Below are 17,869 nucleotides of genomic sequence, written 5' to 3'. Positions count from 1 at the left end.
GGATGGAATTAAAAGGGACAATTTTGGGAATAACAGGTCGTTTTTTCCATTATAAATAATACTTAGTGAAGTCTCTTAGAAACCGTACATCATTCGTAAGAGGGAGGGTGTTTCTCTTAGAAATGGTATCTTTAGGGCTTCTGGTATTTTTAGGGGTATTTTTAGAATTTCCCTACTATTATCCATATGTCTTTTACCCTGGAGAATCTCCCCCACCCCTCAAGCGTTCTTGTCAATTCGCGCGCCGCGACTACTTACATGGACAAATTTGCACACTAGATAAAACCGAAACCCCTCGACATATATGACAAATTGCGACAAATATGTGAAATACACCAAAGTCTAGTCGAACTGGCGTACCGAGTTCTTAGTGTGTCTACGCTGACATTGCTAATAACCTCGGTTGTGTCAAACACGTCAGTTTTTTTTTATGACAGAGCGTACTTTGTATGTAAATTACTATTTAAGGTGCAGTTAGTTGTAGTAGGGCTCATTATATCGGGGCAAGAGCTCTGATTAACGACACACGTGTGAGTGGATTATTCTGATTAGAAAAACAGCTTTAATGTCTAAGAGATTGAGCGGCGAGCATATGTAATGCTAGTTTAGGGTGAAGTTGACTGAATCGTATGTCGAATTGACCGGAAAGACGATAGTCCTCAATAGCATGACCCCTGTTTCTGGTATATATCGTGTTTCTTTTGGCGTCTTCGGGTCATTTCAACAAGAGCTCTGACGACAGAACCCACAAGACTCGCGTGAAGTATCTACAAAAACGCAGGAAGACTTTAACAGAACGATAAGTCACAAAATGGAAATCAAGGTCTAGAAAGCATTGTCCTTGGGGTGTATTTTTTAAAGCAAGGTCACAGAAAAGAGATTAATAGGGGCCAAAGAGGCCGAAAGAAGAAAAAGGATTGGTTTAAGTGCACTACTTTGTTGATAGCACGGAAGAGAAGTTGTTACTGGAGTAACCATGGGTTGCGGAAGCTCTGTAGTTACGCAAGGGAAAATGCCGCATCTGAGCGGACTAAAACTCGAATGCGACATGACATACGAGCAGAAATATCTTATACGAGAAACGTGGAAATTCTTGGAAGTCTCAAAAAAGGAAATTGGAGTGTCAGTCTATAAAAGGTAACTTGCATTGAAATTTGAATTTTATTTTATCAGGGTTGATGATCGCGAGTGCGTTAATGAAAAAGGCTTTCTGGCTTGGAGATATGTCTGTGAATTAGCAGCTATGTGAGATTTGAATGAGCGAGTGTTTCCATATAGAATCATAAACAGTTTTAGGCGTTTGAGTATAAAGAATTCTTCCGTGGGAAGACTACTTAACCTTATGCACGTAAAATCTTTGATAAGTGACAGCCGCTGGACCAATATTCTTTTTCTATTTTTTTTTTTCGGTAGAAGAAAACTTTTTGACAGAGATGATAAGGTTGAAGATGGACGTGCATAGGAAACAAGTTTGGATGGTTGACCTTGATTACAAATATGTATTCATAACGACATTATCTTTTTCAAATACAAATTTCATTAAATGTTTTTTTTTATTTTAGCATGCTTTTTGTAGGAAATTTAACAAAGGCAGTAAATTGACGCCTTTTGGAAAACCTTCCGTGGTGTTAATGCTGATAATTGAAGCTTTTGTTAGTTCAAATGGGAGCAGAATAGAAATAGGTTCAAAGAAAACATAGGTTCAAAGAAAACAGAACAATTAATCAAATAGCCACTGGCAAATATATTACAGTAAAAAAAAAATAAAGCGTAGAAAAACGGCCCCTAGATAGAATTCTTTTACCTTTCGTTTATTTTCTTATATACCGTTTTCCTCGTTACCCGTTTGATCGTTTTCCTCGTTACCCGTTTGATTTATTAGCTGTGAAATACAATAACAAAAAGAAGATTACAAATCGATGTTAAGAAGTTTGCATAAGAAAGTTTTGAAGACGATTCACTATCATCTAAAGGTTTTAAATTCATTCTGTTATGAAGTTTTTTTTGTTTTAACTGTGTAAAACTTTTCAGGAAATTAAGCAAACTGGCAAAATTAATAAAATGCAATTAAGATTTTCATGATAGAACGCTAACGCAGCTTTAATTGTCTTATATTATTTGTTGTACGCTTTTTTAAAATTCAGTTTCCAGCGTCCTTTTATACAGAAAAGCGAGATAAAGCGAGATAAATCATACTGACGAAAAAAAGAGTTAGTAGAATAAGGTTAAAACTGACTGTTGTGTGGCCCTAAAATCATTATTTTAAGAAATTAAAACAAAAATAAATATATATGAGAGGAAACAAATTGATGGTGACCTCCTTAAGCACAAAGCTTGTATTTGCCGACAAATACGTGAACGTAGTATAATAATAATTGTCAAAATAGACCCATTATTTTATCGCTAAGATAGATAACCCGTTACACTCCTCCGCAGTAGAAGCAATCTTTCTCACTTACATCACAAAGAGGTTCGAGATTGAAGCGTTGATTTTATCAACACGCAATAACGTGGAAGCGTTCGTTTTTCATGAAAGGCCCTACAGAAATGTGATGATGTAAGACGTGAGTGTGAACTGAGGAGTATTGGCGCCGGGTGTTAACAGAAATACAGAAGTGACATTACCATTATTTTCCTGTGCGTACATTTTAGTATAAAGGTCGCGCAAGATTGCAAGGTAGGGATATATATGTTACATTACTATTTGTACAACCTGATCCTTCGTAAAAACAAGTTCAGCGTTTAAAAGCAATGTAGTTTCACCATTTTTACCAATTTTTTCAATCATAAAACGGCAAAAAAGACTAGATGATTGAAAATGATTGAAAACCGGTAATTCCTTTGAACCAAGTTTTATCGGAAAAGGAAAATTAAAAAACTTATTTAACACCCTAGGGCTATAACATAAGGCTTATTGTTTTCTACTATATCTTGCGTAAAAAACATTGGATTCCCTCCAGTTCGCTTTATGACCGTGCGGGACTGGGACGAAAACGCATAAGTTGTTTCTGCGAGCGATAAACGTGAAGTTATCATGTCAGCGCTATTTTTAACAAAGACAGATTCTTTGTTAGTTTTTTTTTACTTGTAGCTCATATTTTAGATATCGTAAAACGTTCAAAAGAAGAGAGTTGAGGGAGCACGATCAAACGGAAGTGAGAGCTGGTGCACTTCTTATTTTTATAAGAATGTCTTATTTTCAGTTGATGGTGGGCCGTTCTTATTTTTGGAGTAGTTAAGGCTGAAAATAAGCTTAAGAGTTTTTTTTTTCAATTTTAGTGTACGAGCAATAGCAAAAACATATCAGGTTGTTATTATGAACACAATTTGATTCTGCATTAAGAACGCATCACGCGAATAAAACAATATTTTTCTGGCTATATGTTTTTCATAAACAGAAAGAGGGGGAGGCCACGCCCGTATAACTTTTATAGTTTTGGTAGCGATATAAAAACTACCAACAAATAAAAATTGTACGACTATGTTTGTATTTATGAACACGCTTAAATATTTTCTTCTATTTGTTTTTAGATTTTTGAACATGCATCCAGGTCTACAGACGTATTTCAGTGAATTCAAACACATCAAAATCGATAACATTAACGGAAGTCACGGCCACCCGAGGCGGCTGCTAATGGCGATAGATAATGCCGTTACTGCTCTAGGCGATTCAGACAGTTTCTCCGCATACCTAGTAGAACTGGGAAGGAGACACCACGGCATGAACTTCCGGCCTGGCCCGACACATGTAAGTGCATGCGTGACAGGGTGTGACACCATTTACGTGCGTGACAGGGTGTGACACCATTTACGTGCGTGAGGTGTGACACCATTAAGTACGTGCGTGACAGTGTGTGACACCATTTAGTATGTGCGCGACAGGGTGTGACACCATTAAGTACGTGCGTGACAGTGTGTGACATCATTATACGTGCGTGACAGTGTGTCACACCATTAAGTACGTGCGTGACAGTGTGTCAAACCATTGAGTACGAACGTGAGAAGGTGTGACAACATTAAGTACGCGCGTGACAGTGTGTGACGCCATTTAGTATGCGTGCGTGGGAAGGTGTGACACCATTAAGTACGTGCGTGACAGGGTGTGACACCATTAAGTACGTGCATGACATTGTGTGACACCATTTAGTATGTGCATGACAGGGTGTGACACCATGAAGAACGTGCGTGACAGTGTGTGACACAATTAAGTACGTGCGTGACAGTGTGTCACACCATTAAGTACGTGCGTGACAGTGTGTCACACCATTAAGTACGTGCGTGACAGTGTGTGACCACATGAAGTTTGTGCGTGGCAGTGTGTGACACCATTTAGTACGTGCGTGATATGGCGCGACTTCGGTGTGATAGATGTAACAGCATTATACATGCGTGACACATGTAAGTATGGCGTGACACGGTGAGTCGAGTGTTGTTTTTGACGTGTTATAAGCACATGTTAGTGATTGTGTGACACGTTTTAACGCATTCAAGTTGTGGGACACACTATGTCACGTGTCACTGTGTCACACTGATGATATGACATGGTGTCACGCAACAAATGTATAAATTTTCCTCGCAAACTGAAACCTCAAGGGAACTTGAAATCTTGGTTCGAGCTATTTGGGAGATATAAAACGACTACAGCGGGCCAAAATAGCTGTTTATTATTTTTAACAAGTATTTTTACTCTTGTGTCTTATCTATTTTCTTCTACAGTTCAACGACTTGCGCAAGTGTTTCCTGTCCGTTATTAAAGAAATCCTTGCCACGGCCTCCCTATGGGATTTCCAAGTTGAGGAGGCCTGGAACAGACTTTTCGATTCTATAACTGCCATGATGCTAAGGGGAATACAGCTGGCTAAAGTGTGACGCTGTGATTATGTGTTTTAGTGATATATTGGGCCTGTAAGATGCTTTATTTATCTATCTACTTACTCCGCACGGGGAATTTGGGATCACGTTTCAGGCGATACGTTACACCAGAAGAGAACACGATAGATACATGATAACAATGTTTCGGATCCACGACGCCGGCAAAAGGACGCTGCCTTAAGGCGTTGTTAAAGGAGACATGCAGCGTGCGATATTTGTCTTAGTTTAGCCAACTCGAAATTCATTGTAGCGCGCTACAAGTTTTTGGTTGTTGCTAAAGTAGGAGACATTTAGAAGACATGTCGCACGCTACATGATTTTAGTAGTGGCTAAAATAGGAAACATCAAGGAGACATGTCGCACGCTACATGATTTTGGTAGTGGCTAAAATAGGAAACATCAAGGAGACATGTTGCACGCTACATGATTTTAGTAGTGGCTAAAATAGGAAACATCAAGGAGACATGTCGCACGCTACATGATTTTAGTAGTGGCTAAAATAGGAAACATCAAGGAGACATGTTGCACGCTACATGATTTTAGTAGTGGCTAAAATAGGAAACATCAAGGAGACATGTTGCACGCTACATGATTTTAGTAGTGGCTAAAATAGGAAACATCAAGGAGACATGTCGCACGCTACATGATTTTAGTAGTGGCTAAAATAGGAAACATCAAGGAGACATGTTGCACGCTACATGATTTTGGTAGTGGCTAAAATAGGAAACATCAAGGAGACATGTCGCACGCTACATGATTTTAGTAGTGGCTAAAATAGGAAACATCAAGGAGACATGTTGCACGCTACATGATTTTGGTGGTGGCTAAAATAGGAAACATCAAGGAGACATGTTGCACGCTACATGATTTTAGTAGTGGCTAAAATAGGAAACATCAAGGAGACATGTTGCACGCTACATGATTTTAGTAGTGGCTAAAATAGGAAACATCAAGGAGACATGTTGCACGCTACATGATTTTGGTAGTGGCTAAAATAGGAAACATCAAGGAGACATGTCGCACGCTACATGATTTTAGTAGTGGCTAAAATAGGAAACATCAAGGAGACATGTTGCACGCTACATGATTTTGGTACTGGCTAAAATAGGAAACATCAAGGAGACATGTTGCACGCTACATGATTTTAGTAGTGGCTAAAATAGGAAACATCAAGGAGACATGTTGCACGCTACATGATTTTGGTGGTGGCTAAAATAGGAAACATCAAGGAGACATGTCGCACGCTACATGATTTTAGTAGTGGCTAAAATAGGAAACATCAAGGAGACATGTTGCACGCTACATGATTTTGGTAGTGGCTAAAATAGGAAACATCAAGGAGACATGTTGCACGCTACATGATTTTAGTAGTGGCTAAAATAGGAAACATCAAGGAGACATGTTGCACGCTACATGATTTTGGTGGTGGCTAAAATAGGAAACATCAAGGAGACATGTTGCACGCTACATGATTTTAGTAGTGGCTAAAATAGGAAACATCAAGGAGACATGTTGCACGCTACATGATTTTAGTAGTGGCTAAAATAGGAAACATCAAGGAGACATGTCGCACGCTACATGATTTTGGTAGTGGCTAAAATAGGAAACATCAAGGAGACATGTTGCACGCTACATGATTTTAGTAGTGGCTAAAATAGGAAACATCAAGGAGACATGTTGCACGCTACATGATTTTAGTAGTGGCTAAAATAGGAAACATCAAGGAGACATGTTGCACGCTACATGATTTTGGTGGTGGCTAAAATAGGAAACATCAAGGAGACATGTTGCACGCTACATGATTTTAGTAGTGGCTAAAATAGGAAACATCAAGGAGACAAGTCGTACGCTACACGATTTTGGTAGTGGCTAAAATAGGAAACATCAAGAAGACAAGTCGTACGCTACATAATTTTGGTAGTGGTTAAACTAGGAAACATTTAGGAGACATGTCGCACGCTACAAGTTTTTGGTTGTTGCTAAAATAGGAAACATCAAGGAGACATGTCGTACGCTACATGATTTTGGGGGTGGCTAAACTAGTAAACATTTATGAGACATGTTGCACGCTATATGGCGCGCTCGACATGTCGCCTAGTTTAGCCAGGCCTTAACAACGCTCGTTCTATTGCGCGCGCACGTTTATTTTTTTTTTTGCCAGCAGCGTCGCTTCCTGAAGACTTGAAAACGCACGCAATATATAGAACGTACGTTAGGCTGTGTCCTTTTGCAGGTGTCGTGGATCTATATCACTCTTATATGTAAAAAGTAGTTTGTATAATTTTTGAATAAGGATATCGATTCATGAGAATGTGGACTAGGTTGGTCAGAGAGTGCACGAACACAAGAAGCAAAACAGAATGTGTAAACGTAACACAATATTTGTAGGGCACAAACACAGAAAACAAAACAGAATGTGTCGACGCAATACTAAACTATCTGTAACCTATTTAAACTTATGAGAATTTCAGCATTAGAGTGTTTTTCATATTATAAACAAAGTGTCTTACTATACCAATACCCCGTGCAAACTGCTCCAGCCCCCGCCATCATTGTTGGCGAATTTTAGCTTGACGGACTATAGGACAAAGGAAATAGCAAGACAATGGAAATGGACTTTCTGACATTTCCTTGTGGTCGGTCCGTCGAGCAAGAATTTGCCAGCAATACTGGCAGGTGCTGGCGCAGTAGGGCTTTAGTAGTCCAATATTTAATAGTCCAGAAATCACAAAAAAGACAAACTAAAAAATATTTACGGCACATTACCAACACCTAAAATCTGTTTGGAATGTTTATTGAGACAGAATTGCTAAGAGGCGTGTTTCTGATTGACTGTTTTATTACAGTCGAATCGACAAAACATTGTCGTCAAGTGACTTCTAGACTACGCGACAGGCCCGCAAGGGTAAAAGCCACTACCCGACAAGCCCGCAAGGGTAAAAGCCACTACGCGACAGGCCCGCAAGGGTAAAAGCCACTACGCGACAGGCCCGCAAGGGTAAAAGCCATTACGCGACAGGCCCGCAAGGGTAAAAGCCACTACGCGACAGGCCCGCAAGGGTAAAAACCACTACGCGACAGGCCTACAAGGGTAAAAGCCACTACGCGACAGGCCCGCAAGGGTAAAAGCCACTACGCGACAGGCCCGCAAGGGTAAAAGCCACTACGCGACAGGCCCGCAAGGGTAAAAGCCACAACGCGACAGGCCCGCAAGGGAAAAAGCCACTACGTGACAGGCCCGCAAGGGTAAAAGCCACTACGCGACAGGCCCGCAAGGGTAAAAGCCACTACGCGACAGGCCCGCAAGGGTAAAAGCCACTACGCGACAGGCCCGCAAGGGTAAAAGCCACTACGCGACAGGCCCGCAAGGGTAAAAGCCACTACGCGACAGGCCCGCAAGGGTAAAAGCCACTACGCGACAGGCCCGCAAGGGTAAAAGCCACTACGCGACAGGCCCGCAAGGGTAAAAGCCACTACGCGACAGGCCCGCATGGGTAAAAGCCACAAAGCGCTTAGCTGCATATATTAGCCACCACCACCGCGCTTAAGTCTGAAGCTATGCGTTGATAATATCTGCAGTCTGGTGCTTCAGTGGTTTTTACCCATACTTACATGCGGGCTTGTCGCGTAGTCGCGAAGCCGGTTGACGACAACTTTTTGTCAATCGACTGTATCTCGCGAGTGATTGGTCGGAGCAAACATTGCATACATATTTCCGGATTTCCGGTGCCAATGGTTTTACGAAGAAATACTATGCCAAATTATAGATCTATTTCCATTAATGTCTCACTTAAAGAATTTATGTTCTACAGCCTGCAGTGTGTACTAGATTTAAAAAATAGGAAACCGGTGTAAACTTCTGCGTTTTTGGTTACTTCCTAGCCTCGTCCCCAGGCTCTTTTGTTAGTGACGTCACACGCCATTTTGAAAATAAAATATGACCGCGTTGCATCATGGGGCCTATGAAAAAGAGCCGACAATGGAGAGGCGTGGGGACGACGCTGGTAACGTCCCTCTAAAACATTTAGCCTCGTCCCCAGGCTACTTCCTTCCTGTCAGCTCCATGATGCCTTGCGCGCAGACTCACACTTTCAAAGATGGCGGACGCTTCATGCTGATTTAGAGTAGAAAGGGCCCATGACTTCATAGCCATGCGAAGCGTGATAGGCCCTCCGAGAAGCCTAGGGATAAGGCTATAAAACATTATCTATGAATTAAGGCACCGAGATTTTGTCATATAAGTTACCCATGACGTAACTGGGGTAACTTCTCACCAAAGGCAACATTGAAAAGGCGTAAATGAAATAAGTCACTCGTATCGAAGAAACCTTTCAATGTAGAATGCAAATACAGTATAGTCAAATCAATACACTGTTAAACTGTTAAACATACATTATATGCAGCAAACGATTGCCATTGAATTTATATCAAACAAATTTTTAAAAGTAAATTCGTTCATCGCCTTATTAGGCGATTGCATACCGTGTTTGGTATTTAGTACTTACTAAGGTACTACGGAAGAGTTGGAAAATGTATATTTTGTTTCTCTACTGCGATACTGTGCTACTACGGTAGGGGTTTGATGGAAATGTTTTTTTTTCTTCTCTACTACCACACTACAGTACATCGGTAGGGGTTAGATGGTAATTATATTCTTTTTTCCTACTATAATTCTTCTTTTAAATAGAACTATTGTTCAAACAAGCGCATTGTATAGCATATGATCTTTACATTACAAGCTACGCCGAAAGCTGCTAATTTTTCTTTATGAAACAAACGGTTAGTATTTGCATTTACATCCGCTCTCAAATGTTTGACATTGTTATCATAGACAAAAGAGCGCTAAAGACAGAGCAGGGAATTTTTGTGGATTTAAATCCCAAATTTCCCAGCCTTGACTGAAGCTATTGTGTTTATACTACCGCTTTGGACTTGCCTTGAACTGTAAGTTTAAATACCCATTTTATACCAATTCCCGATTTTCTTCTATTTTAAAATGTTAGTTCCCTTCTTAAAACGTATTTTCTACAGTATTCTAAGAAACTCGAAATAGCGGTTAGGCCAAAGTAAGTCAAAGGGCATCGGAGTAAACACACTAGTCACGGGGCATTCGATGAAACAGTTATATTAAATTTTCTTTTGTCAAAAAGAAAATCACCTTACCAATATCTGGTGTTTATTTGCTAATAATGACTTGATTTTTTTTTCTTTTTTTTTTCTCGAAGAACAGGCCCAGCATGATATATTCATCATTATGTCATGGATTCGCCATTTGGTAGCACAGTTAAATGGGATTTAAGAGGTAAAGTATTTAAGTATTTATTACGATGGGGTGGTTTTTCCAGTTTTTTACTTCGTATGTCAAAATATAATATTGCAAGGAAATAAAAAAAAAGCTTAGGTCAAGGCGAGGTTGTAATTCAAAAGGTGAAAGACAGGTGTTACTGCCATCCTTCAAAAAAGCGTTTGTTACAGAACATACGCACCTATTTCAAAAAACGTTGTCAGAGTGTAAATGGTGATTGACAAATGGCAGTTCTCAAATCGTCTCAGATCTCAAAATATTTGTTTCAAATGTGTATTTCCAGAAAATATCATACCCATCCATTGAGGGGGTGAAGTATGATCCCCCACTCCTCTAGTATTTCCATTTTGGGTGCAATTTTTGCCCCCCCACCCCACCCCTCCAGATTTTCCAAATACAGTACTAGGAACCCTCCACCCCCTCTGGAAATTTTGATTTCACAAAAATGTTATGCAAATTCATGACAGACTTGATCAGAAAAGCCAATAATTAACCCGTCTTATTGATAGTTTCAGTGAGATTATTTGATATACAAAAAATGTGTGCATTTGTATAGCGCTTATTCGTATAGCTCTAAGCGCTTTACATGCTATGGTATCTCTTGTCTCTCCCCTCAATAACAAACCCCCAGATTTTCCAATCCCCTCAATGGGAGGCGGGGGGGAGGGGGGGGGGGGTATGGATGGATATTTTCTGGAACTACGCATAATTCATAAAAAAATTGTAAATGAAAGATAGGGCTCTCCCTTATATCCATTATATAATTTATAAATGGTTCTGCCATCGCTCACATCCATAGGCGCCTTTCGGTCGTAGAAAAGCCATTTGGCAATTGCAATTGCCATCCGCCGTCCACATTGACATATTTCATTGAAAATAGGTATATAATGTAACAAACGCTTTTTTGAAGGATGGTGGTAACACGTGTGGTAGCACGTGCCTTCATGCATGACAGAAAAAAAAAACTAGAAGTACATAAAATTAAGCGTATATAAAAAGATTAAAGTAGAAGGCCTGAATTGGGGTAACCAGGTGATGTGACTAGGGCTATAGGATGGCGGACATGTCGATCAATCTTGTTTTAAAATATAGAACGCCCAAATATATAGTAAAAAATCCTTATAATAGTAAGGAATAATAGTTAGGAAGATTTGGAATGGCAAAGTATATTAAAAACTGTATATTTTTTAAAGTTTGCGGAAAATCAAAATAAGCTGCTCAAAATTGAAAAAGATGCCCGAGTTAGAAAATTTTGCCCAAAAGTTGCTGAAGCGCCAAACACTGTCACCTCAATAAATAATAAAGACCGAAGACCCGTAAAACATGTGCTTTTGATTTATACGACGTTCCTGACATTTGCTAAAATGTAGATATCTATCTCCTCAATCGCCAAGTCAACGAAACAATAAAACTATTGTTTATAAACGCAGGAAGCTTAAGATTTTGGTATAATGGAGGAAGAAACTTTCATTTGTCTCAAATCCCTGTTACACGCAAGCTTTTCGAAATTGATTAAACTTCCTTCGTGGCCTCATGACGAGAATATGGTGTTTTAGATCTATTGATTTTTCATTCTCTTTCCTGCTTGCTAGCATTATTTTTCGCCGGCGTGTCGAGTCTTGAAGATGATATGAAGGAACCACGAAATGACGTTTGAACACGATGCGACGTCGGCAAGAGATTCGTGTCGCGGAAAGTTGTTTTGTGTGTTCCAATGCTCTGCTTTTTATGCGACTTTGAGAAAAAATTGTATTTAACTTTTTCTTAAATTTAAAGCGAAACAAGTTTGAAAGAAAAAGAAAGTATGCTATTAAAAAATAAAAACAATTTCCAAAGAATTTTTATTGCTTGATAGAAAGAGTTTATTTTTTTGACGAATCGATTTGTATAAATTGTTGAATCAATATTATATAAATATGTTGTTAAATTGTAATAACTTATCAATGATGAATACATCAATTTCGGGTTTTTGTCGGGTTTTTATCAGACGGCACGTTATCGTTCGTTTCACCTAGGCTAGGCTAGTTTTTTTGTACTTGTACAAATTTGCACGTGGATATTATTTAAGGGGGTATTCTATATTGCCGTGCGGCTTGCATGATTTTTTGAAAGACAAAACCAAACTAAAGCTGTACATGTGACAAAGCCTTAAGTGACAACAATTACTGACAATGAATTCAGACCTTTCTTATCTTACTCCAACCTTATAAATTTGTGGTTTTATAGGGCTGTTAGAAGCTACAAGACACAAGAGGGCAAGAAAGATAACAAAGCGAAAATACCATCTCTGCGTTTACACAACCATTTATAAAAAAAAGTGTAAATCAAGCATCACAAAAACCAAAGAAAGATAAACAAGTTAAAAAGAAGGACGTTTCTGTGGTATCGGATCGCTAGTCGTAGCCACAGTTTATTATAATGGGATGCGCAGGATCTGTTATCAATTCGACTAACATGTCAAATATGTATGGTATAAAGATAGACAGCGAGATGACAGCGAGATGCATTCGCTCCTTAAAGAGCCCTTGTCAGCAAAACTTTGGTGTTGTTATAATCATTCCATATTGGAAGAAAAATTATGATAAGAAACCTCAAAATAGCCAAAAAAATAAACTCTAATAAAGCCCCAAGGAAGGCTGTGGGGGGGGTTACGTGCCCAACCAAACCCAGCCACCCTTCGTTGGGGAGCTTGGCAAGGCGGTAAGCAGGCGTGCAGACAGGTAGACGAAAAACAGCTAGAAAATATGAAAAATTGATGAAAAATTGTGGACTTTTTTATACTAAGATTATTCAGCATGTACCCTAACCTCAAAGATCACTTCGGTGAGTTCAAAAATATCAAAATTGATGAAATCGATGAAAGCCAAAGTCACCTCAGACGAGTGTTGACTGCAATGGATAACTGCGTCGCCGCTCTTGGAGACTCTGTGTCTTTTTCCGCGTACGCAGAAGAGCTGGGAAGGAGGCATAACCGACGCAACTTCCGGCCACGCCTGATGCACGTGAGTCATTTATGCCCGACCATTCATTGTTGATAAACATTCAACAAAAATCAAATATAGTATTCTAATAAATGTATTTTTTGCGTGCGTTCAGCGGGCAGGTGACGGGCGTGCGGCGAAGCGGCAGCAAGCATGCAACAAATCGGCAGCAAACATTAACAAACCAACAGCAATTAATGTTATGAACTAATGCAACAAGCCAGCAACAAATCATTGTAACGAGGCTTATGTAACAAATCGGCAACAAACTTACAAAAACCGGCAACAAACTTACAACAAACTTACAACAAACCGGCAACAAACTTACAACAAACCGGCAATAAACTTACAATAAACCGGCAACAAACTTACAACAAACCGGTAACAAACTTACAACAAACCGGTAACAAACTTACAACAAACCGGCAACAAACTTACAACAAACCGGTAACAAACTTACAACAAACCGGCAACAAACTTACAACAAACTGACAACAAACCGGCAACAAACTTACAACAAACCAGCAACAAACCGGCAATAAACTTACAATAAACCGACAACAAACTAACAACAAACCGGTAAAAACATGCAACAAACTTAAAACAAATTAGAGGGAAAAACACATAACAAAAACAGGCTCTACTTGAATCTGCAGGGAGTCCGTGCTTACTTAGTTTTTATTGGAAGCCATCTCGAAAAAGACTTACGTTTTAGAAAATCATGACGGGCTTCCCGTGCTCATTGAGAAAAAACGACAGTTATTGATTGATTTGTATCTAGGAAAAAGCTCCGTGATATATATTTGGCACCAATTATAATTGTTTTTTCACCGATATGACATATGATAATGATGCTTCCCCTTTACATAGTCTTGTTTAAATCACTAGTGGTGAAGATAATGTTTATTTGATCTCTTTTCAGTTGAACGCTTTTCGCTCGTGCTTCATTTCTGTCGTCCATGAAATCCTAGCGATGGCCTACCTGTGGGATCCAGAAGTCGAGCAGGCCTGGAACCGACTTTTCGACTATATAACTATCTTAATGTTACGAGGCATTCAACTCGCTGAAGAGTGACTTAAAAATGCCTTCGATAACAATGTATTGTATTCATCGGGAAAGAACACACAACGCCGTCGGTCGATCCCATTAGCGTAGTAAACAAGAGTTTAATAGTTTATTGCAAAAGTCATATGTTAAAAATATACATTTATCAAAATCTTCAATTTACGAGCGATCAGCTTTTTAGCCGATTGTTACGTTCTTTGCTCGCGGCTTCCCAACGGAAGGCTCGCACCGGTTTTGTTATGGCACTGAGTTTAACGCATAGGAGCTTTTTGTAGAACATTAGCCACTGAAGGTATTAATAATGCTTTTATTTTTTTAAGGCTTCTATCTTAAACAAAGACATAATTTTTAATCAACTATCTATTTAAGGTAATTCCCTTGAAATAGTTCTACAGCCCAGAATTTTTTTAAACTTGGCATAAACAATATTGAAGTTAAGGGCTTTCAAAAAATGTAATAAAAAATGGGGGTACCGACCTCGTTTATACAACAGAGGGGCGTAGAGTTGACGCGTTTTTACTGATCGCGCAAGGAAAAATCCCAATTCTTAGTTTTCAAAAAGAATGCCTATAGTCTTTAGAAAATTAAGTTCTTTTTGTCGAGCTGCCAAAATCCGATCTCCTAAACAATAACCCGTAGTAGCTAATGTTCAAAACTAATCACATTTTAAGAGATCGCACTAAAAGACATTGTTTTCGCCACTATTCATACGGTAAAAAGCGCCATTTTGAAGTATTTTTACGAGAAAGAGAAATAACAAAACTTCTACAACCCAACTTTTCTTTTTCTTTCAGTATATCATTTTCCCGTATATACTTAACTATTTGAGCAAATAAAAAATGGGGGTAACCGACTTCGTTTTTCTGTCAAAGCGATTTTAAGTAAAAAACGCGCGCCTTTTGCTGTGTTTTCTTGTACAACTGTGGCGCGCGCGCGCACTTAATACCGGTAAATTCGAACAAACAGCGCGCGCCACTATGCACAGAAGGGGTGCGCAGTGCAATTCAAGGGGATTACCTTAACCTGTTAACGTGTCAACTTTCTTCACGAACAACCCTTTCTTCACTATCAACTTTATTACAAATGATTTTTACCAGGTGCTGTTCTCTGTTTTATTTTTCCACCTGGTCATCACCTTATATCACCAGATTTGGTCACTAAACCCAGTCAAAGTTTTAGAATTTGAGGCAAACTTTGTACAGAAAATCTTATTTCCAGTGACAGCCATTTTGAATAGGCCTCTTGCTCTTTCTAAAAACATTTCAGTACCGTAGCATACCTAGAAATATTGGAGGGGCACAATACAGAAACATTAAGAAAATATTAGGACACAGCGACGCCCCTACTGGTCATTTCCTTATGACTTTTTAAAATATTGGGGGGTGGGGGGGAAGGGACGTGCCCCCAGTGACCCACCTCTTGCCACGGCCCTGCAACTAGGCCTGCAACTGCAGCTTGTAGGATAGGCTCCACCACTTTTGTTGTAATAAATTGATGTTATTCATACCTAGGTATGGATTGTAAATAAAGTATACTGCAATAAAAAAAAGATGTCTCATTGATGATGTGTCGAAGCGAAGGAGCATTCATTATATTGCCACCTGTCGAAATCGGCGAATAAGCAATTACGGCAAGGTACTTATTATTTACTTACTTACTTAACCTCTTCATCCCCGGTGGGACATAAGGCCGCTACAAAACGCTTCCACTTTCGCCGATCGCGCGCCATGTGCTGAGCTTCTGTGAGTGTTAGCTGGTGTTCCGATAACTCAGACAGGATGGTTCTTCTCCAGGTGGTTTTGGGTCTTCCGGGCTTTCTCCTTCCTGGTGGTGTCCACCTTAAAGCAACCTTTGGAATGCGTCGCTGGTCAATTCTTAGAACATGCCCAAGCCATCTCATGCTATTGTTAATGTTATTTAATGTCCCAGGCAAGGCTCTCACACGGGAAAGGCGCTTATTTGGTTACTTCTCACAGGCACATACACAACGGTGGATAGTCTACTTCCGGTTCGCAATACACGTGCTATGTAGACAAAACTAGGTTTAAAAGCATAAGCGAATCAGATAAAAAGGCATTTTAGATCACTCTGGTATGTCATAAGTCTAGTCAAGTCAAAACTTTGTTTAACCAAACCCAATAATAAACGTCCATTGAAGATAAACTGCGATGGCATAAAAGATCCCTTTTTGTTTTTCTCGGGGGAGTTGGTCAGATTTTAATCAGAAAACTCCCCCCTCCCCCGCAACACCACACCACAAAAAATGGGTTTCGGATTCCGTATCCCTCCCCCATAGCCCCAAGAAAGGTTTATAAAAAGTGTAAGTCGTTCAGGCGAGACGCTTGGAGCACAAGGCATTTCAAAAATCGATGTCGGTCGAATGGCAAATGGTACATGGCAGTTACAAGGAAAGGTGCTTAGAACTCCTAACTAATTAGAATTATAACAATCTTGTCCTTAGGGGCGGGCAAAGGAATTCCAAAAAAGGGGGCGAAGCAAGGGTTTTGGTAAGGGGGGGGGGGGGGGGGCAAAGCAAGGGTTTCGGTGGGGGGGGGGCGAAGCAAGGGTTTCTGTAGGGGGGGGGGGGGGGGGGCGGAGCAAGGGTTTCTGTAGGGGGGGGGGGCGGAGCAAGGGTTTCTGTAGGGGGGGGCGGAGCAAGGGTTTCGGTAAGGGGGGGGGCGGAGCAAGGGTTTCGGTAAGGGGGGGGGGCGAAGCAAGGGTTTCGCTAAGGGGGGGGGGGGGCGGAGCAAGGGTTTTGCTAAGGGGGGGGGGGGGCGGATTCAATGTTCTTCCCTGTATTTTCTTTTATTACCAGGCCCGTACCCAGGGTTTTTCTTGGGGGGGGGGGGGGGTGCAAAATCCAAAAACCTGGACCTAATTTTTCCGGGGGTGAGGGAGCTTTCTAATAAAAAACACTTCTATTGCGAACCGAAAGTGGACTTTCGGCCGTTGGGGGGTGGGGTTCGAACGTACCCACTGCCCGGGGCCTTGGTTACTAGGTTTTGTTATGGTTACATAACACATATCAAGATATTTGAGTTGACTAAGTGTATATATCTGGATACCTGTGTCAGAATATGTGACTCGTTTCTAGTCTTCCTGAATGATAGACAAATATGATGAAAGAGTCGTAGACTGATTCTCTAAGCAATTTACAAGATTTAATGATAATCCGCCTGTTTTGGCGTTTTTGGAGGGGACAATATTATATGCCTATTTTCCAAATATGACCTAAGTTCGCTTCCAACGATATTTCGGAGTCTGCTTCAAGCATTATTTTGTTAGAACTGTGCAGGGGAAAAAAATCGAGAACTTGTAAAAAATTCGTGTTTACTACGATTTTACTGGCTGCCATCTTAAAAAAATAGGCCCGGGGGTCCACACACTAAATGCAATAACTAAGTTGGTAGTATGTGCACAAGAAATTAAACCTTGCGACGATCTTTTTCCAGATGTAATAAGGCTACATTATGTAAATAACATTAGTCTATATTGATTCTCTTTCATAAATTAATTTTGTGAACTTACATGGTGTGCGCATTTTGATCTAGTTGTTCAGTTTTCTATTTATAACAACAAAAGCAACGTCAGCAAAATCAATACGTGATCAAAAAAGCGTTGATTTTCGTTTGAAAACAAGAAGAT

At 40.0% G+C, this 17,869-nt stretch overlaps 2 protein-coding genes across 2 annotated transcripts; both read left to right on the top strand.

Annotated features, from left to right (window-relative positions):
* The first annotated feature begins 488 nt into the window (after window positions 1–488).
* Window positions 489–6,357, top strand: LOC5515966 (hemoglobin subunit alpha-D). Its single transcript, XM_048722024.1, has 3 exons — window positions 489–1,137; window positions 3,532–3,748; window positions 4,717–6,357. Exons 1-3 carry the CDS (start codon window positions 977–979, stop codon window positions 4,867–4,869), a joined length of 531 nt encoding a protein of 176 aa, XP_048577981.1. The 5' UTR covers window positions 489–976; the 3' UTR covers window positions 4,870–6,357.
* Window positions 6,358–7,948: 1,591 nt separating this feature from the next.
* Window positions 7,949–14,638, top strand: LOC116620147. Its single transcript, XM_048722025.1, has 3 exons — window positions 7,949–10,174; window positions 12,963–13,179; window positions 14,081–14,638. Exons 1-3 carry the CDS (start codon window positions 10,161–10,163, stop codon window positions 14,231–14,233), a joined length of 384 nt encoding a protein of 127 aa, XP_048577982.1. The 5' UTR covers window positions 7,949–10,160; the 3' UTR covers window positions 14,234–14,638.
* Window positions 14,639–17,869: the final 3,231 nt, after the last annotated feature.

This window comes from Nematostella vectensis, chromosome 14 (genome assembly GCF_932526225.1).
Source record: "Nematostella vectensis chromosome 14, jaNemVect1.1, whole genome shotgun sequence".
Classification (NCBI taxonomy): domain Eukaryota; kingdom Metazoa; phylum Cnidaria; class Anthozoa; order Actiniaria; family Edwardsiidae; genus Nematostella; species Nematostella vectensis.
This window is presented reverse-complemented; position numbering and strand designations above follow the sequence as displayed.

What these genes read in the sequence shown, in the direction of transcription:
- LOC5515966 (XM_048722024.1), top strand. Translation starts at nt 977, where the DNA reads ATGGGTTGCGGAAGCTCTGTAGTTACGCAAGGGAAAATGCCGCATCTG. An exon ending in GGAGTGTCAGTCTATAAAAG is followed by an intron (nt 1,138 to 3,531) that starts GTAACTTGCATT and finishes ATTTGTTTTTAG; the next exon opens with ATTTTTGAACATGCATCCAG. An exon ending in TCCGGCCTGGCCCGACACAT is followed by an intron (nt 3,749 to 4,716) that starts GTAAGTGCATGC and finishes TTTCTTCTACAG; the next exon opens with TTCAACGACTTGCGCAAGTG.
- LOC116620147 (XM_048722025.1), top strand. An exon ending in TCCGGCCACGCCTGATGCAC is followed by an intron (nt 13,180 to 14,080) that starts GTGAGTCATTTA and finishes ATCTCTTTTCAG; the next exon opens with TTGAACGCTTTTCGCTCGTG.